The sequence below is a fragment of the Xiphophorus couchianus genome, chromosome 15 (genome assembly GCF_001444195.1).
Source record: "Xiphophorus couchianus chromosome 15, X_couchianus-1.0, whole genome shotgun sequence".
Taxonomy (NCBI): Eukaryota; Metazoa; Chordata; class Actinopteri; order Cyprinodontiformes; family Poeciliidae; genus Xiphophorus; species Xiphophorus couchianus.
The window spans coordinates 4,606,802-4,632,218 of record NC_040242.1 but is presented as its reverse complement, the minus strand read 5'-3'; the positions used below and the strand labels follow the sequence as shown (position 1 = coordinate 4,632,218).

General features: G+C 42.3%; 4 protein-coding genes across 5 annotated transcripts; 2 read left to right on the top strand and 2 right to left on the bottom strand.

The window, feature by feature from the left end:
* Positions 1-790: 790 nt before the first annotated feature.
* On the bottom strand, positions 791-12,466 carry flvcr1 (FLVCR choline and heme transporter 1). Its single transcript, XM_028039736.1, has 11 exons — positions 9,889-12,466; positions 7,527-7,599; positions 5,872-5,943; positions 5,186-5,326; positions 4,426-4,493; positions 4,192-4,295; positions 3,779-3,889; positions 3,018-3,123; positions 2,668-2,779; positions 2,530-2,597; positions 791-1,669 (listed from the first exon to the last, which is right to left on the bottom strand). The coding sequence occupies exons 1-11, from the start codon at positions 10,585-10,587 to the stop codon at positions 1,571-1,573; spliced, it is 1,653 nt and encodes a 550-aa protein (XP_027895537.1). The 5' UTR covers positions 10,588-12,466; the 3' UTR covers positions 791-1,570.
* Positions 12,467-14,010: 1,544 nt separating this feature from the next.
* On the bottom strand, positions 14,011-19,189 carry tatdn3 (TatD DNase domain containing 3). Of its 2 annotated transcripts, none has more exons than XR_003598401.1 (11): positions 19,057-19,189; positions 17,843-17,875; positions 17,683-17,756; positions 17,429-17,507; positions 16,750-16,812; positions 15,972-16,081; positions 15,826-15,881; positions 15,649-15,761; positions 14,512-14,592; positions 14,299-14,397; positions 14,011-14,105 (listed from the first exon to the last, which is right to left on the bottom strand). XR_003598401.1 is itself a non-coding variant. In XM_028039737.1 (11 exons), exons 1-10 carry the CDS (start codon positions 19,111-19,113, stop codon positions 14,304-14,306), a joined length of 798 nt encoding a protein of 265 aa, XP_027895538.1. In that variant the 5' UTR covers positions 19,114-19,189; the 3' UTR covers positions 14,011-14,105; positions 14,299-14,303. The 2 variants fall into 2 exon arrangements, 1 of the variants encoding a protein (XP_027895538.1); XM_028039737.1 differs by having other exon boundaries at positions 14,299-14,435.
* A 51-nt stretch (positions 19,190-19,240) lies between these two features.
* Positions 19,241-22,572, top strand: nsl1 (NSL1 component of MIS12 kinetochore complex). Its single transcript, XM_028039738.1, has 6 exons — positions 19,241-19,463; positions 20,152-20,224; positions 20,292-20,422; positions 20,858-20,912; positions 21,991-22,058; positions 22,131-22,572. Exons 1-6 carry the CDS (start codon positions 19,275-19,277, stop codon positions 22,362-22,364), a joined length of 750 nt encoding a protein of 249 aa, XP_027895539.1. The 5' UTR covers positions 19,241-19,274; the 3' UTR covers positions 22,365-22,572.
* Positions 22,573-22,701: 129 nt separating this feature from the next.
* Positions 22,702-24,906, top strand: batf3 (basic leucine zipper transcription factor, ATF-like 3). Its single transcript, XM_028039739.1, has 4 exons — positions 22,702-23,471; positions 23,543-23,647; positions 23,960-24,004; positions 24,551-24,906. The coding sequence occupies exons 1-4, from the start codon at positions 23,406-23,408 to the stop codon at positions 24,680-24,682; spliced, it is 348 nt and encodes a 115-aa protein (XP_027895540.1). The 5' UTR covers positions 22,702-23,405; the 3' UTR covers positions 24,683-24,906.
* The last annotated feature ends 511 nt before the right edge of the window (positions 24,907-25,417 follow it).

Below are 25,417 nucleotides of genomic sequence, written 5' to 3'. Positions count from 1 at the left end.
GCAAATAATTACTGGATTATTCCAACAACAGGACGAGCAATTAAATTAGTGAGAAATAATGAAAACATTTTCATTTTTGAGGGGCAATAAAAACCAAACATGTCCCTTAACTCCCTCCAAAAAGAGAAAATATTCAGAAAACTGGAAGGACCTGCAAGTGTTTGTACTTTGACCCAAAGGTGAGTTCGGTTCTGCTGGCCTCGAGTTTGAGCTCAAAACCTAAAAATCTTCTAACATTTCCATGAAAATTCGTGTCCAGAATTAGCTAAAATGACTTCATGTAAGCTATCGCTAACATGTAACTAAAACTGACGTACTCCATTCAGTTTGTTAGATTTAACTTTTAAATCAAAATTACCTAAAATGCTAATTTATAGTAAATGCTATCGACTTCAGTATGTTAGTTTAGCTTTAAAATCTAAATTATACACAATGCCAACTTTAGCCTAAAAGATTATATTAGCATGAGTGCTACCACTAGCAGTGTATTAGCTTACATTAGCTAAATGTTTAGGTTAGCTAAATGCTGTTAACGTTGGGCGCTTTGAGGAAAAATAGCAGCAGGTATCAGAATACCGTCTTCGGTTCTGAACAGAGAACCGATTTCTCTACTAAATAAAAGTTATGAAACTACGATGACAGAAAATCCTGAAAAACAGTTTCAGGAGTTTTCAATACCTGACCAGGAAACAGGAAGTTCACAAACTTCCATTCCAAGGCCTCCCGAAAAGCATTGACCTCTGACCTTTTTAGCAAACTCACAAAGATACAAAACATGTAAAGAAACATGAACTTTTCGAATGTTTTTATTCAATAATTATTACATTCCTTTAGCATAAATGCTAACTCATAACTGATTTCAATTGGCCATGATCTATCATATAATATATTATGACTTCTTTACCACATAATACAATATTTGATATTAATCACATAAAATTTTATTTTATTCCCAAAGTTCTCATGATTTTTTGTGCCTTTTGTCAGAAACTTTTCCGTTGCTCGCTTCGAGGAAAAATGAATTTGATCAGAAAATCATAATCAGAAATAACATTTACATAAATTATCTTCACTTATATATTATTTCAAAAACATGATTGAATACTAGATAAATTTAAAATTAAAAAAATTACGGGATTTAAAATTTTCAATGTTTTTGAATGAATTTTTTTTCTCATCTTCCTTCCAACGTTGTGGCCCCACAGCGCCCCCCGTAGGCCTCGCTTAGGAAACACTGCAGCGGGAAACAGGAAGTTGTGCTTTTCTGTGCACTGTTCCCCCTGGTTCTGTTCGGTCCGGACCGGTTTGTGCAGCAGAACTATAAGGAGCAGCTGATTGTCTGTCATGATTCAGTCCAAATGTGTCCAACCAGAACCGGGACCAACTGAGACATGGTCCAGGTTCTGTTCCGGTCCAATCATCATGGTTCTGGTTGGACCAGGAGCAGCAGGAGATCCAGTTTGGGTTCTGACCCGACTCGGAGCGATGCTGTGACCATTGAAGACTGTTTCTGAAAGTAACAACCTGGACCCGACTGAGTTCTGGAGCCGACTGGGCTTGGTTCTGGTTCTCACAGAGACGTTTCCCTGGAGACGCTGAGCGAAGGCTCCAGCTGGACGCCGTTGGCTTGATGTCCAGCTAGACGGTCGCCATGGTGATCGGTGGGACGCTGTAGAGGGAAGGACAGGATTAATGTGGAGAAGTTCTCAGCGCCGCCACCAGATGGCAGCAGACCAAACGATTCATCTAGAATCAACCCAATTTCAAGGCTTTAATTCAGGAAGTAAAGCATCTTTTAGGTCAAATTGGACATATGTGGTAACTAAAGGTAACATAGTTACTGATTGTGCTATAAAATGGCATTTTGTGGCTGGAGATCACATGATACCGGCCCTTTAAAGAACCCTGTTAGACACAAGAGAATTTATGGTGGGAAGAAGCAGCAGGCAGCAGCTGATTGGTCAGCAGAGGACAGTCTGTCTGTCTGAGGACAGTCTGTCCGTCCCGTCCCAGCAACAGGCTGGACAGTTAAAGTTCACATCCAGATTTACAGAGAGACGCTTTTCACAGCGTTCAGAGAAAAGATTTAGAGGACAGACACGAGGAGGCGACGCTTTAAAGGTCGCTCACACCGAGGGCGACTGGACAGGAAGTACAGCAAGCTAATGTGTTAGCTAATGCTAATGAGCCAGAAATTCACAGGTTCAGTTCTGATGCTAAAGTTTCAATGTTGTGGATACAGAAATGTTTTTCTAATGCAGCGGCCATTTTAGCTAACATCTGAGAAACACGATAAAAATATAATATAATTTTTATTTCAATAAAATCTGTTTTGCTGTCGTTTCTGTGAACTCAGCAAAGTTTATTAATCAAACTGGGTTCATGTTGTGGATTATGTTCATCTTGTGAATAAATTCATTCCTGCATAAAATGAAACTTTTGTTTCTTCTAACAGCAGCTCAGCTCTTCAGATGAACCTGCCTCTCCCAATATGGCCGCTGCTCTGACGCGCCTGGAGGAAACACTCACCGCCTGCAGAGCTTTGCTCTCCGTCGCCATGTTGACGTTGTGTCGTTTCAGCTCTGACTTTATTAAAGCTGAAAACAAAAACAACAAGTCAGAGCACCGCGGCCTCTGATGACATCATCAGTGATGGACCCAGCCTACCGGTCAGAATCACACCCAGCAGGATCCAGGCGGACAGGAAGACGTTCCCAGCCAGCGGATCGAAGGCCGTGGTCAGCCAGCCCTGAATCAGAGTGAAGATGATGCCGAAGAACTGCAGGAGCAACGAGACGCAAGAACGGCAACGATAAATGTCTCTGGACGATAAATCCTCCAGGACGTTATCGCAATAAATGCTGCTGTTTTTAGACCATTTTCAAGTAATATAATGGTAATAATTCAAGACCAATGAAGTGTAAATTCTAATGAACATTTAACACTGAAACTGGAAAACATTTGAAGCATCCAGAGTAAGAGACGGACCGGAGGACAGAGTCCCGTCTTCATGGTACCTGTGCGAAAGCGTTGAGCAGTCCTGACGATGTCCCCTCAGACTCGGGGTAGGTGATCTCCACGCCGAACTCGAAGCCCAGAGGAAGGTAGCCGGTCATGAAGAACCTGACAGGAGAAGAAGAAGAAAGTCGTCTTCACTGCTCAGATCCATGATTCATTTTATCGCACAATGAGGAACAATGTTTCCTTCGGTTGTTATAAAACTTTTACTTCCTGATTTAATGTCTTGAAATTGGGTCTCTGTCTCTTTAAAAACTCTTGCAGGAAGTCATCCCAACATGGCTCCTCTTTTAACCCTTTAATGTTTCTACCAGCTTTGCTCTATAATTGTTTACTAATTGGTGCTGGCTAGTCTGAAGGAGCTGAGTGGGGGAGGAGCTGCGCCTCGAAGGCGGGGCTATGTCCACCCAGGCGTTATGGACAACTGAATGGTTGCCATGGAGATGAAAGGATTTCTCAAGTCAAGCAACAGTCTAGGATTGTTTTTCATGAGGGAAAAACATTAAAAGATGATTTAAAGATAAAAAGTTGATTTTATGCGACACTGGCCCTTTAAAAGCCGCAAACATCTGGAGCTCTGGGAAGCCCTTCATTGTGATGTCACTATGACATCATCATTTGTTTCTGTTGACATGTAAACATCTGATAGTGTTTCTGTCACGCCATCAGCAAGAGTGTTTACACCTGAAACAACTTCCTGTTTCCAGTCTGTTTGTTGGACCTGAAAGGTCAGAGGTCAGAGGAACCGCCCCCTTCATACCCGAGGACTCCAGCTGTGAAGAAGACCAGGTAGATGTTGTTCAGGTCCAAGGTGAAGGTGAAGACCAGCATCCCCACGAAGGACAGCAGGTAGACGACGAGAGTGGTTACCCTGGCAACGGAAGACAGGAGCTCTTAAGGAGGGAGGGATGGATGGGTGAATGGATGGATGGATGATGTGTTGGATGGATGGATGAAATGTTGGATGGATGGATGAAGTGTTGGATGGATGGATGAAATGTTGGATGGATGGAGGAAGTGTTGGATGGATGGATGGATGGATGGATGGATGGGTGAAATGTTGGATGGATGGATGAAATGTTGGATGGATGGATGAAGCGATGGATGGATGGATGAAATGTTGGATGGATGGATGAAATGTTGGATGGATGGATGAAGTGTCGGATGGCCTACTTGTAGGTCTTGGTGTGGTCCAGCCAAAGGCCACAGAGGATGGACCCGACCATCCCGGCCAGAACCAGGGTCAGTCCGATCCGCCCAGTGTTCAGCTCCTGACCCTGAGGAACAGAGAGAGGAAGGTTCTGACAGGTTCTGGACCAACCCAGAGGGGTTCTGCTGGGTTAACCCGTGCGCTGTTCTGCGTCTCTTCGTGCTGCTGATGTAACCGTGGCGACTGTCGGTGTTTACCTGGAAGTAATGGAGGATGATCTGGTTGAGCAGCGTGGAGACGGAGTAGAAGGATCCGGTCAGGATGCCTGCAGACGGCAGCGAGAACATCAGAGTCCTGCTGCGCCGCTAGCTAAAACACTAGCTAGCCGTAAATATTAGCCCTGCTGATGCTAAAGTGCTATACTGACTCTGTATTTAACAGAAGCTAATGCTAAAGTGCTAACCAGTGGTGAGAGCAACATTAAATGGTGCAAGAGGTTGCAGTCTTTGAACTGCAGATATAATTGCAATTGAAGTTAGCAATTTAGCATTAGCTTCAACTAAATGCCATGTTGTTGTAGTGCTTTGACATTAGCTTCTACTAAATGAATTGTTACTATAACGTTAATCTTTAGTTTGAGCTAAATACCATGTTGGTTTATTACTTTAGCATTAGCTGAGCTAATGTTTATGGTTAGAGCTTTAGGGTTAGCGTAGCCTTTTAGCTAGCAGTGCCCACTTTCACCTCTTTAAACTGAAAAGCAGAAGTTTTGGTTGTGTGAAACCTGGGAAACATGCGACTCTGCCTGCAGCTTTAAAAAATAATCCTTTTTTGTCTGGACTGGAAATATCTCAGTTATTGCAATTAATGTCAAACACACCTGCAGGTTTTCAGTGATTAATCCCTGATGTTTGCCAGATGGGATTAGTTTGACTGTTTTAAGCGTCTGAGGTTAATCCCTGCAGGTCAGAACAATCTCAGAAACAGAAGAAGTGAGAGTGGGATTCTCCTCCTCACCGTAGCTGATGAGCAGCAGAACGAAGGCTTTGTTCTTGATCAGGTTGATGATGGACTGTTTGTAGGAGTAATTGTCCAGCGAGACGCCCGGTAACACGGCCTGCGCCTGGCTGGGCGGCAGAGGCGGTTTGTCTTTTATCACTGCAGGACAGACAGAAACGAAACAGATTTCTGTTCAAAACGCCATTCAGGTGAGAGAAGTTCCTCCATGTCAGATAAAACCCACAGAACGTCAAAACACGCAGACTCAGCGTATTTAAGGGCCCTAGGGGCTGGTGGCGGCATTAATCTTTTTTTAACTAATAAGAATCTGAAAAGTGTGGTGTACATCTGAATCTGAGTCAGAACTCTGAAGAACCTCCTTGGCTGCAGATCCAGGTGATCTCTGGATCTGAGCTGCAGATTCTCTGGATCTGATGGCTTGCCTTTAACCACAGTGGTAGTTAGCATGACTTTGCATACTGTTAGCATAGCATATCTTTGCATACTGTTGGCATAATATGTCTTTGCATATTGTTAGCATGTCGTGGCATGTTGCTACTCAAAGCGACTCTCCAGCCTTCATCACTTCTCTCTCTGACACAAAATCCAAAAACGGGAAGCTTTCAGTCAGAATGTGAGCTAACGAGGGTTAGGCTAAGTGCTAATGTGGGTAGAAATATGAAGTTGTGTGTGTGTGTGTGTACCTATGACGGTGAGGACGAAGAGGCCTGTGGAAACAGCAGCTGTCCCATAAAACATTTTGCTGATGTTGCGACCTGAGGGACAGAAAATCACCTTTAGCTGCTTCCAGAAACCATCCAATGAGAAGAAGCTAATGGTTGCCAAGGAAACACAGGAAGTTCACATGGACAATAATACAAGCAAATTACGAAATGAGAAAAACATGTTTCACATTTGTAACATGAAACATGCTACAAATGTTCCAAGTCAGTCTAATTTCCATGACAACTTCTTGGGACGCGCCGATCAGGTTTTTGCTGCCAATTGAAATCATCCATGAGGCCGATCACCGATCACCAATGATCACTGATGATCACCTGGCTGTTAATTTTTTGCTTTAGGTATAAATGATACTACGTGATCTGGCAAAATGAAAAAATGGTCTGGCAATAAATTCACCTAATTTAGACATAAACAAAATACTTGCAGGCACAAAACAGCAGCAATTCAGTCAAAAGGACAGAAAAACCTGCAATCAGTAAAATCATATTTAACAGTAAAGCTCTCAGCCATAAATTATACAGGAGTCAAATTAACCTGCTAATATCAAATAATGTCAGCAAAAAAGGATTCGTTCAAAGTTAAAAGCATCAAAATAAACCATCCTGAGTTACTGAATCAAAACTTCCTGAGAGCCTGATTAATGCTAGCTCTGATTGGCTAGCTGATTAATGCTAGCTCTGATTGGCTAGCTGATTAATGCTAGCTCTGATTGGCTAGCTGATTAATGCTAGCTCTGATTGGCTAGCTGATTAATGCTAGCTCTTACTGGCTAGCTGATTAATGCTAGCTCTGATTGGCTAGCTGATTAATGCTAGCTCTGATTGGTTAGCTGATTAATGCTAGCTCTGATTGGCTAGCTGATTTATGCTAGCTCTGATTGGCTAGCTGATTAATGCTAGCTCTGATTGGCTCTGTTTGTTTGTGTTTCAGTTCCCTGCTGCAGCTCTCAGCAGCTGTTCGCTGTGACAGTTCATCGTCTGGAGGTTCAGCGACTCTGTCTGTGAAACATCACCACCAGTAGCGGCGGTCCAACAGCCGGAGCAGAACCAGCGTCTCAGTCTGCGGCTCCAAGACTTGAATTATTGTTATTTGTTCAGCTTTCTGACTGTGTTGGTAGCTGCGCTGCTCTACCTGCTGTCTGGATCCGGATGTCTTTTGTTCCTGCGTTGAGCCTCCGTGCAGCCAAATCAATCAAGTGTTTGTTTTTTAAATATCATATTAGATTGGTTGTGTTGATGCGTTGTGGCGAGCTTCGCCCCCGAGGTCATTTCCCACATCAACACGCAAACGTCCCGGTTCCCTCAGAGCGTTAAAGTTCCTCACTACAGGAGTTGATGCTGCGCAGCGAGAAGGCAGGAGACCAGCTGCAGGCCGAGAAGGAGATACAGGTGATCGGCAACTGGAGACGCTGATCGATCACCGATCAGACACTTTTTCAAGGAAATCGGCCAATTATGATGGATGGCCGATTGATCGGCACATACAGTATATAGTAACTACACAGTAAAACTTGGTTTCACGTCATTTCCTTCCACATTTTGGAAGCGCCTAGTCCAGATCCGGTTCTGGTTTTGGAAGTGCCCAGTCCAGATCCGGTTCTGGTTTTCCCAGTCACCTGTTCTCTCCAGGTCCTCCGGTGTGTTTGGTACCAGGACTGGAGGCAGGAGGAACCCGATGGCCGTCCCCAGCTAAAACACACAGATTAAAACTCAGATAAATGTGGAAACTTTTCCTTATCCGGTAAAAATATGCTGAATATCTCAGAGTTGGTTAATTAAAGCGTTATAACAAAAAGCCAGATCTGTTGTGGGATAATGAAGGACTCCCAAAAAACACAGGATGCAGGAACTGAACCAAAATGTTTTTTGTTTTTTTTTTAATCAAAGTATTAAAAAATACTTTTAGAACCAGATTATTGCAGATTTTGAACTATAAGGATGTCTAGACATTCTAAACATTTATTGAAATGTTTTAATTTATTTGCCAGGGTCAATGATTAACCAACATTACTGTAAACCATAGGCGCCAGAACAGGGGGGGTCAGGGGGCCATTGGCCCCCCACTTTACGACCCTGCTGGTCCCATTCAGACAGACGGCTCACAGCTCTGTTTCTATGCAGACAGAGAAAACCTCGGTCACCCAAAGGTCCACACACAGGAGCAGCTCCAGGTTGGGTTGGGATCAGGAACCGGTCTGCAGGGCCGGCCCAAGGCATAAGCAAACTAAGCAGCCGCTTAGGGCCCCAGGGCCACTAAGTGGAGCTGATTTTTTTTTTTTTTTGGTAATAATTTCTATGTCATTATAATATCAGAAACACACAATTTCACTAGGAAGTGATTTGTTTTTACAATAATATATATTAGCTAATGTATGTAGAAATGATTATTTCATGGATAAAAAGACCTGCTGGCAAAAGGCTTCACTCTGATTCGGTCCCAGACTAAACCAAATCTTCCTAAAATGAAATGAGAATTCTGTATTTGTGCCACATCTGGTCCAAATGAAGTATTTATAGAACCGTTTGGGCCGTATGGAAAAATCCTCCGATGTCCGTTTACGGTCCGGACCAAATGCTGACCCACACTTTGCCCACAGCAGATTCATTTTGTTCAGGTCCAAAAGCCAATCAGCCATCAGTAACCATGGATACTTATGGCTACCGATGGTTTTCAGGTCGCTGTTGAAATTCACTTTTGTTTGTTAAATAACATGATTAAACTTTAAGCACATTAAAGTTTAGTCATGGTGTTTTTCATTTTGTTTTTTAAAATATTCTGGCTGGTTTCTGTCCCGCTCAGAAATCTCTTTCCCGTACAATTAGTGGAACAGCAAACATAATCTGAGCCTTTTGGCTTCAGACCCAGAGCGTCCAGATGGAGTTGCTGCTGCGCCGGAACCAGTTTGTCCTGCTGCTCTGAACTGGTATTGATGGAGAATATTTGACATCTATTTAATTATATTTTTTTAATCTTCCAAATGTTTGACCAGTCGTGATTTTTGTCATATCTATCCATCTTCGACATTATCGAGCGTATTCTGCACTTGCAATAAATCGGTTTGCACAGCCTGGCGCCCGCAGCTGTACGCAGTGTGCAGACCTTCAGATTTTCCTTTAAGTAAAAAAAGGAAAAGATTCATTTTTGGAGATTTTAAAATGATCTAACCCTCTTTAAAATTGCGGAGAAAAAAAATAATTTTGTGTCAAAACATCGTAGCTCACATCTGTGTGCTGCATACAGAGTTGTCCTCCAGGTGAGGAGAGATCACAAACCCAGAGTTGATTGACAGCAGCCATCATGTCAACTGAACAAGTGCGCGCGCCTGACCTTCAAAATGACGCAACACCTGATGCCCCGCCCCCCCACCTGCTGTAAACGTCAGAATTTACCAGCTAGTTATTTTTCATCTGTTGTTTCCACCCATGACAACAAATATCTCGCTAAAAAGAAAGAAAAGATTATAAAAGTTAAGATGAAGTTGGTTATAAAAAATTCTGCCAAGAAATATAATACAAAACAATAAAATACTAAACAAAGGAAACTACACTTATAAGAAATTAAGATTTGTTCTTATTTTAATTGGACCTGAAAGATCAAAGTGTGCCTTAATAAAACCAGTGAAGCTGTTTTAGATGATATAGACAAAAAAACAGGGAAAAAACAGCGAAGCAAAACTACAATAAATATGAACAGTTTGTATTTTTCAAAAACCCAGAACTCCCCTAAAGGCAGTTTTAGCTTCACCTAGAATAACTCTAATAAAGCAACCTTTGCTGTCAGTGATGAATTGGTCAATTGAAAAATGAACTGTTCTGATGTTCAGCGGAGTTTTTCCTTAAATGATCACTGAAGGAAACTAGTTACTGCATTTTATCCAACACATTTTTTATTTTCTCATTTCAAAACGCGCCGGAAGCGCCCCTGTAGTTTAGACCGACTCGTTAACAACGTGCGGTGGCTGCGCGCGCATCACTCACCTGGTTCCCCAGCACGGCGGTGGCGCACGCGGTGGAAACCTCCCGCGGTCCGAACCACACCGAGGCGATGCGGGACGGCAGGCCGAGGATGAAGACCTGCGCCACGGAGCAGATGACCTGCGCCGTCACCGTGACCCCGAACCTGTCGGGGCTGACGCTGGCGCACTTGAGCCATGCGCCTGCGCAGTTGAGCCCGGCGCCCAGCAGGGCCGTGAGCCGCAGACCGCGGCGGTCCAGCAGCCAGGTGGCCGGGAAGATGAGCGGGATGTAGGCCACCATGTAGACCATGGAGAGCCAGTCCACCTTGTCGTTGGTGACGCCGTAGTATTTGGCGAACACGTTGGTGATGATGCTGTAGTGGATCCACTGGAAGGCGTTCACCAGGGAGTACAGGCTGAACACGGCCAGGACCGCGAACCGCCGCCAATACAGCCTGGTTTCTGGCGCCCTCCCTCCCGCCTCCTCCGCCTCTCCTCCACCGGCGACGGGCAGCATCGCCGCTCTCTCATCCGGCGGGACCTCCAGCTCCTCCGGGTCCCGGTGCCGGTCGGGCCCACCACATGCCGGGTCGGAGCAGGAGTCGGTATCGGCTGGCCGCCGTGCGCTCTCCGGTTGCGGACTCTTCCTGACCACCGTGATGTCTTCAGGTGCGCCGGTGTCCGCGCGCAGATGCTCCTGCACGAGCTCTCCCGCCACCATGGCGCTCACGGATGAAGGGCTGGAAGCGGAAGCGACATAGTAACAGAAAACAATTGTTTCCTCATCAGAAGACGCTCCGGCGGTCCGTTCTGTCAGAATGGATGGTTAAAATCCCTCCGCTGCGGGGTCTAGTCCGCCGCCAGCATCCCGGCATGCAGCCTCAGGTTCAGCCTGTAACACCCGCCCTGCCTTCCGATGCCGAGCAGCCAATGGCAGAGCGGCTCCCGCATCCTGTCTGATACCCGCCGACGCCGCTAAAGCAACAGAGGCGGTGCGAAGTCCTGCGATGCCCAGGGCAGAATAACATGGGGGGAAGAGAGGAACAAAACAAAGCATTTATAAATGAAGTTCAGAAATACTCTTCAAAATAAAGGACTCCATATTTTATCAGTTGGAATCAAAAATTCATAAAACACTAAAGTTATATTAAAATATTTCCTTCTATTTATTTAAAGATAAAGAGTCAAATAATTATACATACTTTTAAATTAATTTATTTAATAAAAAATTAGATTAGTGCACATTATTTAATTAGTCATATATTTATTTCATGATATATGTATTTAATTTTGACCCCACAAAAGCTTGTTGCAATAATCAATAAATCAATTAATTGCATAACAAATTATAACTTATTGTTTCTCTCATTCCTCCAAAAACTGAATGATGAAAGTCTTCAGTCTGGTGTTTTGGTCTCAACATAAACTTCATAATTCATTTTATTTGTTGTTTCTGCTTTATCTTTTATTATTATTTGGGATATTTATAATATCTTCCAGTTCCAGTGTTAAATGTTAATTAGAGTTCAAAGTTTATTGGTCTTGTTTATTATGGCATTTACATATTAGTTCAAAATAATCTAAAAAAATATATATTATTACTGTTTATTGCAATAACTTCTGGGACAATTTATCGTCTAATATAATTTCAATTTGTTGGTAAATGAGATCAAAACCAACAGTTTCCTTCTGCCTGAATAAAGCAGTTAATGCAAATTTAAATTTTGCTTTACAAACAAAATTGGTTGTGTTGCCCTTTCAAAATAAAGCTCCCAGATCCAGAAAACTTTACATTTTCTAAATGCATCTCGTTTCTAAATGCATCTGGATGATGACAAAGGGATTTTGCCGTGTTAGCTCCAATTAGTCCTCCCATATGTCCAGCCCCATCATCTGCTCTAATCCTAATCCCAGAGTGACCCGGAGGGTTCCTCCTCCACGCCGCGTTCACCTGCTGCACCTGAACACTAATCTAAGCCACAAACTTAATTCATTCATCGTTTGGTAGAAATGTATGAACTCACATTTCTTGCCCTCATAGATCACACAACGAACGTATTTACTTTCTGAATTCATCAAAATAAATTTGTCTTAAAAATATTTTATGTCAGTCATCAGGATCAGTACAGCTGACGCATTTTAAACAGGGACTGCCAGCAAAACTACAACAAGAATCAGCCGAGTATGAGCCACTGGTTCATTATTTGGTCATGTGGCAACCATTTGGGCAGGGAAAATAAAACACGATTGTCATATTTACACTAAAAACAAACGAGCTGCCTTCTGACATCTTGCTGGACCAGTTTGGACAGAACTACAGAATCCTTCTTCGTGTTTAGAAGGATGTTTGCATTGTCTCTGGTTTTAATAAAGTTAAACGGGCTCAGTCTTGCTCATTTTAAATGACAGTTTTTATTAACCAGCGTATTAACAGCGTTAATACAGTGGGTGAGGAATGAGTTGGTTTGAGGTCCTTTCTTTTCCCATCATACACTGAAAAAAGGAAACAGTTGATCCAACTTAAAAACGAGTTAATTTGTTAGAACTAATCAAATTTAATTTATCCAAGTAAATATATTACGTTTATTAAGTTGTCGTGTTAAACAAACGTAGATAAATAAAGTTTTGACAAACTTCATTTGTAATAAATTAACTCATTTTAAAAAAAAGTTAGAGCTGCATTTTGTTTTCAGATCAACAGAGAAAAACAGAAAATGTTTTTTCTCTGTTGTCCATGTGTAAAAACCAGTGACGTGCGGTGAGGCTCATAGCTGGTGAGGAACTGACTTAATCATAATCAGACATACAACTATAGACTACCTGCATGTTGTTGGTTACTTAAGGAAATTTCGCGCATGCGGACAAAGCTGGAGGCCAGGTGAGGCTCTGCCACCTGGCCTCCCCTGACCGCACGTCACTGGCAAAAAACATCACAGTGATACAATTAGCTAAAACTTATTTAAAGTATATTGTTGAATAAAAAATTAACAACCGTACGAATTCATGACAATACATAAAATTAAAAGCGGAACTGCTCCGTTTATTGAAATAAGCCTGAGTGACTCATCGCACGAATAAAATAAGGAAGTGAGCGGCTGCTAATGTCACAGCGAAATAAATCTTCGGAGTGGAACATCTTTCTGCACGAATGATCTTTGGAACGCAGGGAGCAGGACGACGTCTCCCGTTGCCATGCCAACGCGGTTAGCAACACAAACTGAACCGTTGGGGATTATTTACTTCACACCGGACACGGCGAACGAACGATGTCCGGGTCTGAGGGGTTCTGAGCGGGTTCTGCTAGAGCCGAACATGCGGGTGGAGTCGTGCCGTCGGGTGGAACCCCGGAAGATCTGGGAGCGGGCCGAGAGGAGGCACTACCGGAAACACCTGAGGACCAGCGCGGTGCTGCTGAACGCGCTGACCGGCCGACAGCAGCGCACGGTGGCCTGCACCCAAAGGGAGCTCCCGATAAAACTACCGGAGCGGAAACACTTCGACCAGAGCGGTAAGGAGTTTCAGGCAGGCAGAACCAGAGACAGTGAAGTTTGAATAAGATAAACACACAATCCGTTTAGTCCCTGTTTTGGTTATTGGATTTGCTCACCAGAAACTAACCCAGCAACGGCTCCCAGTGAAGTTATAAACTTTTACAAAACAAGGCGAAAATACCCAGGAAACCCTGAAATGTCTAAAATATGTCAAAATGTAATACTATGTATAATACTTGTAACTAAACACAAAGCTAATCCTGATACATACTACAGTTAAGACAGCAATAAGCGTAGGTTACTGGTTACTATGGCAACCACTTTATATTGCAAATATAGGTCAGGAGAAAATGACTTGACTAAGCAAAATGAGTTTGAAGAATAAACAAACCAATTTTGACAAACTTCACATTTCTAATAATTTTTAAACGTGTTTATTTAAATTTATGTAAGAATTTAATTTCCTACTCATCAGTTTTAACAATCAAAATAAAAAACATGTCACCCATTCCTCTGTTAGTTTTTCCTTTGCTTCATTTTCAGATATTAGCCACTTGGTGCAAAGAGAATGACCAGAACCAGAACTCAGGATCTCCTGTAGCAGTCAGTCATGTAACCAATCCAAAGAGGCCTCTGACTGAAGACTGTTTCTGTAAAGTCCAACTGGCGCATAAGGAAATGATGTTTCTACATGTATTAAAACTGAAATTAAATCCACGCTGAGCAGCCTGGTGTTCCTCAGGGTTTTCTGGAAATGAAAAAAGATTTAAAAATAAGTTAAAACAGATGGAAACTGAACATTATCTCAGGAAACATTTTTGATCAACTTTTATTCTGACTGCTTCTCAGATGAAAGTTTTCCAGCTTTTTGGCTAAAGGACAAATAAAAAGCAAAGTTGTTTAATAGGTTCATAGGAATATGAGTGTTTTATGGTATTTACTCTGATCATCTGCTGGCTCTGCTGAACAGTCTGTAGGCGTTCTGAGTCGTGACGTCCCGGACCATTTCTGGCGTCTGACCTTTGACCTTAGCGATGTAGCTGCAGGACAGGGCGATGTTAGCCGGCTCGTTCCTCTCCTGTCAAGCAGATGGGGACAGGAGGAGGACGGTGGTCTCCGCGTCTGTCCCTGAGGGACGGCGGCGACCGACTCACGTTCCTGTGGAGGCCGAGGGCCGGAGAGTCCGTCTCCAGGCAGATGTGATCCAGAGGGATCCGCTGGATCAGCCGGTCTCTCTGTCAGAACACCAACACCTGGTCACTTGCTGGAGCCTGGCCGTTTATTATGACTGCTTCTCAGTAAAGGAAACATCTCAGTTATTCTGATGCTAAAGAAACAGAATTTCTAAAACCTGAAACATTTCAGGAAGAACGGAGAACCGAAGGTCAGGGTGGATACGACGTTTAAAGGGCCGGTATCAGGAAAACAGACCTTTTCATCTTTCCTTCATGTTTTCAGGTTTTTCTCTGCAGTGACACTTTGATCCTTTAATGTTTAAAAAAGGATCAAAGTTACTTAAACAACGTGTTGATTTACAGACTGGATTGATTTCTTGGATTCATCTCCAGTGGTTTTCAGTCCAGCGTTTTTAAACTTTTCCGCGGCAGCAGACAGAGACGCCCGTTATCCTCCATCGGTCTTTCTGAGGTCCTCCAACACTTTCACTGGAATTTCCCCATCAGGTGCAGAATTCAAACCGTCACTTTATGCTGTCGATTTATTGCTGTACGTCTCAGACCACACTCTCTCCATTTCGTCAATCTGATCTGTTTTTCAGAGATTTGGATCTTTTTCAGGTGATAGAGTAAATATTGCTAATAGTGGATGCTACCCTGTCAGCAGCAGCATTCAAGTTTTCACACTCTGACATTCGGTTTCTGTTGAGCTCATCTGGCTTTAGGTACCAGAGGCAGCAGACCATTAAGCTTTCTTTCCACAGATGGAATAGTTTACCTCTTATCAGGAAATTTATTCATTTAAAATGAATGTTTTACCCAAATTCCTATTCTTATTCAATTGTCTCCCACTTTTTCTGCCAAAGCATTTTTTCAAAATGTTGGATTAAGTTATCTCTGGCTTCCTACGGCATGGAAAACCACAAAGAATCCACAAATCCACACTTCATAGATGCACTTGTCACTTCCAAACTTCCAACTATATTGTTGGTCAGCTCATAGCCACAACATTTTATTTTGGTTTGGATCTGTGGACCTCCCATGGTGCAAGTTAGAACTTCTCCTCTCCACCAGATGTTGGTGGACATGGTGACCCGTCCAGGTGACCCGTCTTACCTGCTGGTTCCTGCAGACAGCAGGAGGGAAAGAGAAGAAGAATCCGGCCTCCATTGCCTCCAGAGCTGCCGCCGGCTTCCCAGAGAAGTTATGCAGCAGAGCTCTGCTGATCCCTGCAGGGGGACAGAGAGTTAGAGGACGGAGACGTCCATCCTGCAGGGGGACAGAGACACTCACCTCGCCGTCTCATGGTGTCTATGGTGACTTTGGCTGCAGAGCGGGAGTGGACGTTCCTGTAGAGACAGCCAATTATTAGACTGGCTTGATTAAAGCGATGAGCGACCATTTATGGAGTGATGATGTCATCAGTTAGCTGAGCTCACACAGGTAGGTCCATCTCCATGGCGATGTCCAGCTGTCCGATGAAGACCTTCATCTGGTCGTCTCTGTCCTGCTGGGTCGGAGCGCACCACGGCGTGAAATCCAACCCGATATGGAGCCAGAGCAGGAAATTAAAACATTCCTGATTAGTTATTTATATGACAGAATAAGAAATTAGGAATAAATGTTTTCCCAAAACTATCTGGACTCGAATCATATAAAATCTCCTCCGGATCACACCGGACGCTGATGACGCTCTGCTTTACATTTCTTTTTAAAGGTTTGATTGGCTCTGGGCCCTTTGTTCCACAGTGAATCGCCAGGAAAGAGGGTGATGAGAGAACGGGGAAGGCATGCAGCAAAGGTCACCAGGCCGGGAATCGAACCTGCGACGGCCGCGTCGAGGACTGAGGCCTCCCGATGAGGGTTGAGCTCAAACCCTGCGCCACCACAGCGTCCTGCTTTACATCTCTGTCAGAACTTCAGACCATAACGAGTTTATCTCCAAAACTAAACAGGAAACGGACCAGAACCTCTTCCAACTTCAGGGGAAAAAGACAAAACTTCCTGTTTTTGGTCCTGGAAATATGAATTTTACAGACGGTGATTAGAGCAGGAAGTTTAGCGTAACTGCTTCTAGAAAAATCATATGGATAAATGATTAATCACCATAGACAAACGTCATTATCTGTACCAGACTGAAAGTAAAATATGGGTCTTTTCCTATTAAACTATTTGGAGAACAGAGTGAGATCAGAGTGACATCAGAGCGGCGTTCACCTCTCCGATGGCGACCAGTCGTTCTCTGTGGCTGTAGAAAAGAGGCAGAGCTTCTTCCAGGTCCTGATGGAAACAAAACATCATCAGCAAAAAGATTTGATTCAGAAAAACAAGTTTTCCTCTGAGCGTAAAACTGAACGAGACGATGAGAAGATTTCACAGAAAACTTTAGACGACAGGATTTAATTAGAAAAACAGAAACAAACATTTAAGGGATGAAGTGAAGATATATAGGTAAATAGATTAGTCCTTCATGATGGATGGATGATGGATGGATGGATGGATGGATCTAAATGAAACTCCAGATGTTTTTCAGATTCTTCCAGGTTTTCTGCTGAAAGCTGGAATTTCTTTTTCTTCTCATGAAATTAAATACATTTTTTTTTAGAAATAATTTAATCTATTAACTAACTAATTTCTAATAATATAATAAATTATTTATTGTGTTCTAATTATAAAGGCCTAAATTAGCTGATTTTCAGTGAATAAAGCCGAGTCTTTTCCCCCTCCGAGTCGGTCGGAGCGTGTTGTTCCCGAATCCCTTCCGGCTTAAAGAGCCTGCTGGGCTTAAAGTTCCCAGCAGGCGCTCCGGTCCGGGTTTTCCTCCCGCTGAGGCGTCCCGACACCGATACGCTCCACGGATCTTCAAAGTCAATAAAGCAGAAGTGAAGGTTGTTACCTGAGGCCGGACGCTGCGCTGACCCCCGGCGGCCTGCAGGGGGTGCAGCCCCAGACACGGAGCCACCAGGTCCGGATATCTGTGGGAACGAACCAAGAGGTGACGACCAGCTGGGAGGAATCCTGACAACATGAGGCCTGCCTGTACTTTAAACTACAGTTTGTTTATGTTCTGGTCCTCAGAGCCACTGGACTGGAAACCAGAACCTCCTTCGGGTCAGAAGGTTTCTGTAACATGAATCCTGGAGCGCCGACCTTTCCTGCAGATGGAGAACTCTGGGGAATTCCTCCACTTCCTCTGTGACGGCCACAAGAGTCTTTACCCCGGCCTGCACATGGAGGTTTCATTGGTTTGGTGTAGTCAAAGTAATCGTAAAGGACAGTTATGATGTGGTTCTTAATGAGGAGTTTTTACCTGCCTGGTTCTGTGGATCACATCTGGAAGATCCTGCAGAAGAGAATAGAGACGGCTGAGATCTGAAGTCTTCAGACTGCTCTAACTTTTCCACATCTGGTCCCATTACGACCAACAGAACACAAACAGAACCAGGAACTGGGAACATTTACATTACATGTAAACATTCCATATTTTTCCAAACTCAGTTTTCTAAAGAACACAAAAACTATTCCAATGGACTAGTGAACGTTATTAGCTTAGACTTAAGACAGTAAATAAATGAACGTTGGTGCTTTGATACCATCTAGTGGCCGGAGTGTGAACTACAAGCTTTTCATGGAATCCTGAGCTAGATGTGCAATAAAGTATATATATTTAGGCTCACAAATGTCTTAAAATAAACAACATTTAGTCAAAATTATACAAATTATTACTGATTAGGTTTATGATGCTTTTTTGGCGACACTAGGCAGCTAAGGAGTGGAAGTGTATTAATAGTATTACAGTTTATTTCACAGTTTATTTTAAATAGTATTAATAAGTGATATGTAAAATGTAGGTATAATTTCAGAAATAGCAAATTCTCAAATTTACTATTTCAGAATAGTAAATTTCATAGTTGCATAATGTATTTTGATTATGCAACTTTAAATCAAAGAATTTCTCTGGATTACAAAACACAATTGATAAATAATGATGGAAAAAAATATGTACACAAGTACATATCTTAATAATACACTTCATCATGAAAAAGGAGACAAAAGTTTCTAGAACAGTGAAGTGATCCTTCAGTATTTAGCTGCATTTAAACTGAAAATCAATGGTTGTTCAAATTTATGTTGAAATTAAATTTATGAAAATGATTTCATGTTGCAAAAAGGGGCTAGGAGTTCATAGGCCATGTAGCAAATAAAAGTTACAAAATCTAGCTGTATCTGAAATATAATGATCTTTCATTCCTTAAATGTCTGGAGGAGCTAATTAGGATCATTCCTGTGCCTACTTATGGAGGGTGCAATATTCAAATTCATAATTTCTAATTACTTTAACATCTGACTGGCACAAAAAGACATGTCATACATTTTTTGTACACTTGATATAAATTCAGAAATTAAGGGTTCAAATATTTTCCATGCTGTTCTCTGTTTCCAGTACTGAAATGAAAACATTTCTCCATATTTTGGGCTATTTTTGATACGTTTTCCAGAAAACTGACGTATTTTGAGCCTTACCTGCTGGAACTCAGGGGCTGATATGTGACAGTGACAGTCAACGAAACCATAATCCATTACAACAGGAGAAAATGTGAGTTTTTATGAAGGAAAAGCCGCCGCAAAGCAAGACATAAACACCACACAGCTAACGGCTAACAGCTAACAGGAAGCACAATATACAGACTTCCGGTTGGCAGCGGAAACCAACCTGAAAACAAACAGATCGGGCGGCAAAGATGGAGTCTTTTCCGATCCAAACGTCTCGGCATGAAGACCCAGAGCAGGAATTCAGAGTTCGGCTGACGTCCAAGAGGAAAACCACCGAGCTGATGAACCGATGCTGCGAGCTTTTACGGAGCGCTTTGGACGGACAGCCGGACATTTCCGAGGACAGCCGAAGGGTTTTAGTGCAGGAGCTCCTGGCCGTGAGTCCCGCTGTTTTCTGCTGGTTTTAAGCTCCACTGCGGTTTATCCAGATTTATCCAACAGGATTCAAACTGGTCGGTTCTGGAAGAACTCCGCATCTGTTGCTCCTAATAGTCGGCAGCAAAATCCGATCAAGAAAACTGATATTTAATAGTTAATTCGCTTTGAAATTCTAACAAATTGGTAGAACAATGTTTCCCAAGCTGGGAATGTTTCCAGATTCCAAACCTGGAAGAATTCCTATGAAACATAGTTCTCCAGTTTTTAAGGGAATTAAATCAATAACCACCAAATATCAGAATGAACGATTTAATTTCTTCTGAGAGTAGGAAGGGTTTAGTTTTGTTTCCATTTGGTGCCAAGCCTAAATTTTGGCCATGTTATTAACTAGAACAGAACCCTGTGTACGATGTTTCATAAAATCCAATCCTGCTGGGAAATTGTTGTAAAGTTTTGTCTGAAAAAAATGACCAACAATAAATATAAAAAATAGCATCAAAATGTTTCCTTCAGATCAGATTGATGAGTTTTCTGCTCAAAGTTGAGATGGGAACCAATCAGCGGCATGTTGTTGTTTCCTCTCATGGTTTGTTTGGAGGATCCGCCCCAGAATCCAGCCTCTCATTCATCAATCCGGTTTTTCCCGGTTGTTAGGCTTTGTGTCTGAATGTTTGTGGATCTCTGCAGAACTTTGAAGCTGCTGTGAGGCTCAACGTGTTGGTGGACGGACAGCCGTGGGACGAGGCTCCAGACCTGGAAGGTACTTCCTGTCCGTCCCGCCGGTCCGGTTCTGGTTCCTCTGTGTTTAACACGGATGTCCTCCTCAGATGAAGAGGCGTTGTGTCTGGACAGCCTCCTGGACGACAGCATCCTGGACACCGCCTGGAGGCGCCGCTCCTACCCCAAACGGATCCTTGTCCACGTGGTTCACGCCCTGAAGGCCGAGCGGAAAGTTCTGGTCGGTTCTGTTCAGCCAACAAGCTGACATTCCAGAGTCACTTAGCGGAACCTGCAGGTTGTTTTCTCTGAGCTTACAGAGCACAACTCGCATGGTGCGTTCAGGGACCAGGCTGTAAATTTGGAAAGTAGGTTTGAAGGAAGAAAATCCTAAATGTTAACCTGTCAGTTCCTGAATTAGCACACGGTTACAAATTACAGCCTGACACATAAAACACTCTGTAAGCCCTGAAAGGAAAACATGAGAATTATGGGAGAAAACCAGGAAGTTTTTACAGCAGAAACTGTTTCTGGAAAATAACCAGCAAGTATCTCTGAAGTAACCATTAAATCTGTTTTATAGGTAACCAGAAGATAAAATCAGATTTTTGTACGTTAGTTTAATTATTTTTGGTGAAATGGAAATGCTGCTGAACTCTTCCTGTTTGTGTTTCAGGGTTTGTATGAGACGTCAGTCCAGCCTGCAGAGCTGCACAGAGATCCAGATCTAGGTCAGTTAGACTTCCTGAATCTATTTTCTGATCTTTGGTTGCTTTAACAAAGCTTGAAAATAAATATCTCAGACAGGTGTTAATAGGAAAATTTGTTCTTGTTTCTTCATGCTGAGGGGAAATGTCGTGTTAATTCACTGTTCCACCAGCAGAGGGCGCTCTCTGTCAAACACATTTCAATCTCTGCTTCAAAACTTTACAAAGTGACTCAGTTTTTTTACTTTTTGGCTAAAAATAGAAATCAGACGAAGCAGATATCCTGCGGTTAATAATTGTAACCAAACTGATCTCAAACAGGCCGGCCTTGTTGCCGGGCAGATTATGTCCAGCTGACCGAGCAGCCGCTCGGCCAGAGCAGCAGAGATGTGAAAGTTTCTCTGCTGCTGAAGTGAAATCCTGAAATGTTTCAGCACTTCTTCTTCTTCGCCTTTTTCAGGACGCAGAGGAAACGGATGTAGCTGCAGGTTGCCGTGGCAACGTTAAGCAACATAAAACGGTTTCTTTGCAGGAGTCAGATGCATCAGATGACAGTGTGTCGGGTCAGAGGTCACACAGTCAAAGTTAATTGATCTTATTAATCAATAAGTGGCCATTTTCTTAAAAAACAAAGTTAGACGCGACCGTCAACTACAGCATGAAGGACAAAAGTTTTCAAAAAGACGATCCACTAAAACCAAAAATATAGTTAAACTTAAGGAGCTTGTTGAATATTTATATTTTCAAACAGAACCGTATAAAGTTAATTTATCATCTGAAATCAGATTCCACTTGGGATGGTGCCACCATCTTTATTTCTGTATTAACTGGAAAAGGATTGGAAAAACAGAATTCTGAATTATTTCTCAAAAGATTAAAAGACATTTTTTTCAGTGGCTCTAATCCTCTTCTGAGGCTTAAGGATGACCAGCGGCGCCCTCTGCTGGTTGGTGGCCAAACTGCAACAATAAAGTAATAGCTAAACGGATGATGCTAGTTAATCGATTAAATTCATTTTAATCTAATAATCCATTGATCGTAAGTGGATAAACTGTTAGCCTTGCTGTTAGCCGCTGCTCACCGGTCACTCCGTTTCTTCCAGAGAGCATCATGAGCGACGTGTCTGCTGCGGCTCCCGGCATAGTGAGGCAGGCCATCCAGGTGATAAAGGTAAGGACGTCTGCAGGACGTCTGCGTGCTGCAGCCGCCTGCGCAGGCCTCACCGTGCGTCTGTCTCTGCAGTCCATCGACGCGCTGCAGCAGCAGGCGACCGGTCTCTGTGAGATCCTCAACCTGAAGCCCAGCGCCGCCTCGCTGCAGATCCACAGGGAGGTGCTGGGCTCCACCGCCATGCCGCCTGCAGGGGGCGCCGCCAGGGGCCGGCAGCCCGTCCACAGAGCCGTGGAGGAGGCGGCGGCGCAGGGCTACGAGGCCGACAGCAGGGGGGCGGAGCGCAGCGAGGAGGAAGAGGAGTAACGCTTCCTGGAAACCACGGAGATCAGGAACTGTTCAGATCAGGAACTGTTCAGATCGGGAACTGTTAAGATCGGGAACTGTTCAGATCAGCTCCAGGTTTGGTTTCTGGTCAAACTTTCAGGATCCAAATGAACATTAATCCCAGTTTTTTTTTTACGTTCCTCATGTTTGTTTATGAAAGTCAAAAATAAAAATGTTTTCTGCGTCATGGTGAAGCTGAATGGTTCGTTCAGCTGATTATCAACAGTGGTTAGCACAACGTTAGCATTAGTAAAATATAATTAAAACATTATATTAAAAAAAAAGTTTTAATTGTTCTGAATTTTAAAAAGATGCAGATTTTCTATTTTTAATTAGGGTGAAATTTTTATTGAAAATAAATCTTCATACAACAGAAACACTGACAGCTGCAGCAATTATTAGTTTCCAAAAAATCTGGTGACTTTTACTGAAAACTTTCCTTAAGGAAACATTTTCCAAGACAAAAGAAATCCTGGTTTTATTGATCAGAAATTATTATTTTTTTCACATTTACAAAAATTATTTTAATAAGTAAAAACTGCAAAACTCTTAAGTTTGGTATAAATATAAATATAATTTCAACATTTAAAGTGAATTTAAGTTGAACATTTTGACGGTTTCGAAAGATGTGACCAAAAGTTTGTGCACCCCTGAGTTGAAGCTCCAGGAAACTTTGCAGGTTTTTCAGTTTCTAATATTTTAACTTTTTAAACTTTTTAAACACTGATGTGGCAGAAAAAACATTTTCTTTGCTTTTCATCATTTCTTCACGTTTAGATGAACTTCACTTCACAAGTTAATCTAAAATATCAGCCCGGTTCTGGAGTCCGGCTCGGATCTCTATAGACTTGCTGCAGTCTGGACCCGTCCCACCTGGGGTCAGAGGTCACCGTAGTCACCTGACTTCTGGAAACTGGAGTTTCTGTGAAGCGTGGGAAGTGAAAGGTGATGTGAAAGCGCTGCAGGTCCAGACTGCGCCGCGCCGCCTTCTGCTCCGGATCGCCGTTCCGAGCGCTCAACATGTCGGATCTGTCCAGCCAGCAGCAGCAGCCGGGCCGGGCCGCTCACCTGGGCGGCGGATGGACGGTAAGGTCGCCGTAGAAACGCACCGGGACGGTTCTGGGCCCGGAGGAGCTGACGGTCTCTGATTGGCTCAGGGTCTGAAGGACGAAGGCCGGAGGATGAAGAGGAAGGAGAAGAACCGAGTGGCTGCTCAGAAGAGCCGCAAGAGACAAACGCAGAGGGCCGACCAGCTGCACCAGGTCAGACTTTGACCTCTCACCTCTGCGACATGCAGGCCTCTGGCCGCTTTAGGACTCTTCCTGTCAGGACAGGAAGCAGATTCACATGGGCGAGAAAAATTAATACAACTGCTTCTCAACGCCAAAAACAAGAATATTGAGGAAAAAAATGCTCTATGATGCTCAGACGTTCAGCGGCCTAGTCAAAGTCAGATCTGTTTCCTCATGTTTGCAGCCATTCAGATGTTATTTTTCTCAAAGCAGAATTAAAACCTCAAAGTTGAACATGTTTGATGTTTTTTACTGTAAAACAATAAATTTATCTGGTTTCAGGCCTGTGAGCTGCTGGAGCAAAGAAACAGGAAGCTGAAGAGAGAGGTACTTCCTGTTCGCCAACAAACTACTTCCTGTCTTCACTGAAATGTTTCATTTCTGCATTAATTATAAATAGTTGAACTAATCAATTATTCTGGCTGACAGAAAACATTTCTGTATAAAGACTAAATATTTATTTTTGTAAATTTACCAACATTGGAATAAAAAATATGCTTTAAAATTAACCAAAAGAATCAAATATTTTACATTTACAGTGTAAAATAGTAATATATATTATCAAATGATTTTAATATTTTATTTTTAAATGATATTTTCATGTATCAGTATTATTTATTTATTATCTATTTCTCTATTATGATCTATTTATTGCATTGTTTTCTAAATCTTTTATTCAAGTATTACTATTACCTTTTGTTATTTATGATATTATTATTTATATATTTTATTTGGAAATTACTTTACTCATTTACTACTCTTGTTATTGATTTATGATTTCTTTATTTTATAATCTGTTCTGACTTATTTTTTACTATTTTATCATTATTTACATTATGATGATGTATTTATTTCTGTGGTCTTTGTCTGCAGGTGGATTCTCTCTCTGAGGAGCAGAACTTCCTCTCTGAGGCTCTCAGGGCTCATGAACCTTTCTGTCCCATCATGCATTGCTCCTTCACCCCCTCCAGCCTGCAGCCTGACGCCGCGGCTCGCTCAGTCTGAGGTCAGTGACCTTTCACATCTGGATCCAGCTGCCAGATAATGAACTGACTTGCCGCCAGAGGGCGCCGTTTATCCTCCATCAGCAGCAGAGTCCCGCAGGCGGCGGGACTCTGCTGACCCCTAGTGGCGCCGAAGAGTCATCACACATCCAGGATTCTTTATTAATGTCATCAGAATGCATAAAAATAAATTAATTGATTAATAAAAAAAAATTATTGAATAAATAAATTCCAGACATTTTTTTCTATTGAATCTAGGTTATTTTTTTTGTTAACTATATTCATTTAAATCTCAATTTATAATTTTTAAAATAACATCTCACCATGTTGAGTTTTTTTTATTCAAATATGGGTATTTGAATAAAAAAAAGTTATTAATAAATAATGGATGATATCCATTATTAATGGATATCATAAATTATTTATTTTTAAAAAATAATGATACATATAAGTAACATATAAGTCCATTATTAATGGATATCATAAATTATTAATATTCCAGTAAATGGAAATTCTTCATGTTGGTTTTTAATGAATAATTTATATAAAAAATGAAATATATGTGTTTTGTTGGTGAATCAGGATTTCTGTCTGAAAATTTTCAGTTTATTTCTGTAATCAATATTTATGTTTGCAAAGTGTAACAATTGAAATCTTTATTTTATATTTTAATATAAAGCACCTGTAATAATAATTCGCTGCTGCTTCAGCAGTGATCATTTAAACAGGATTATTT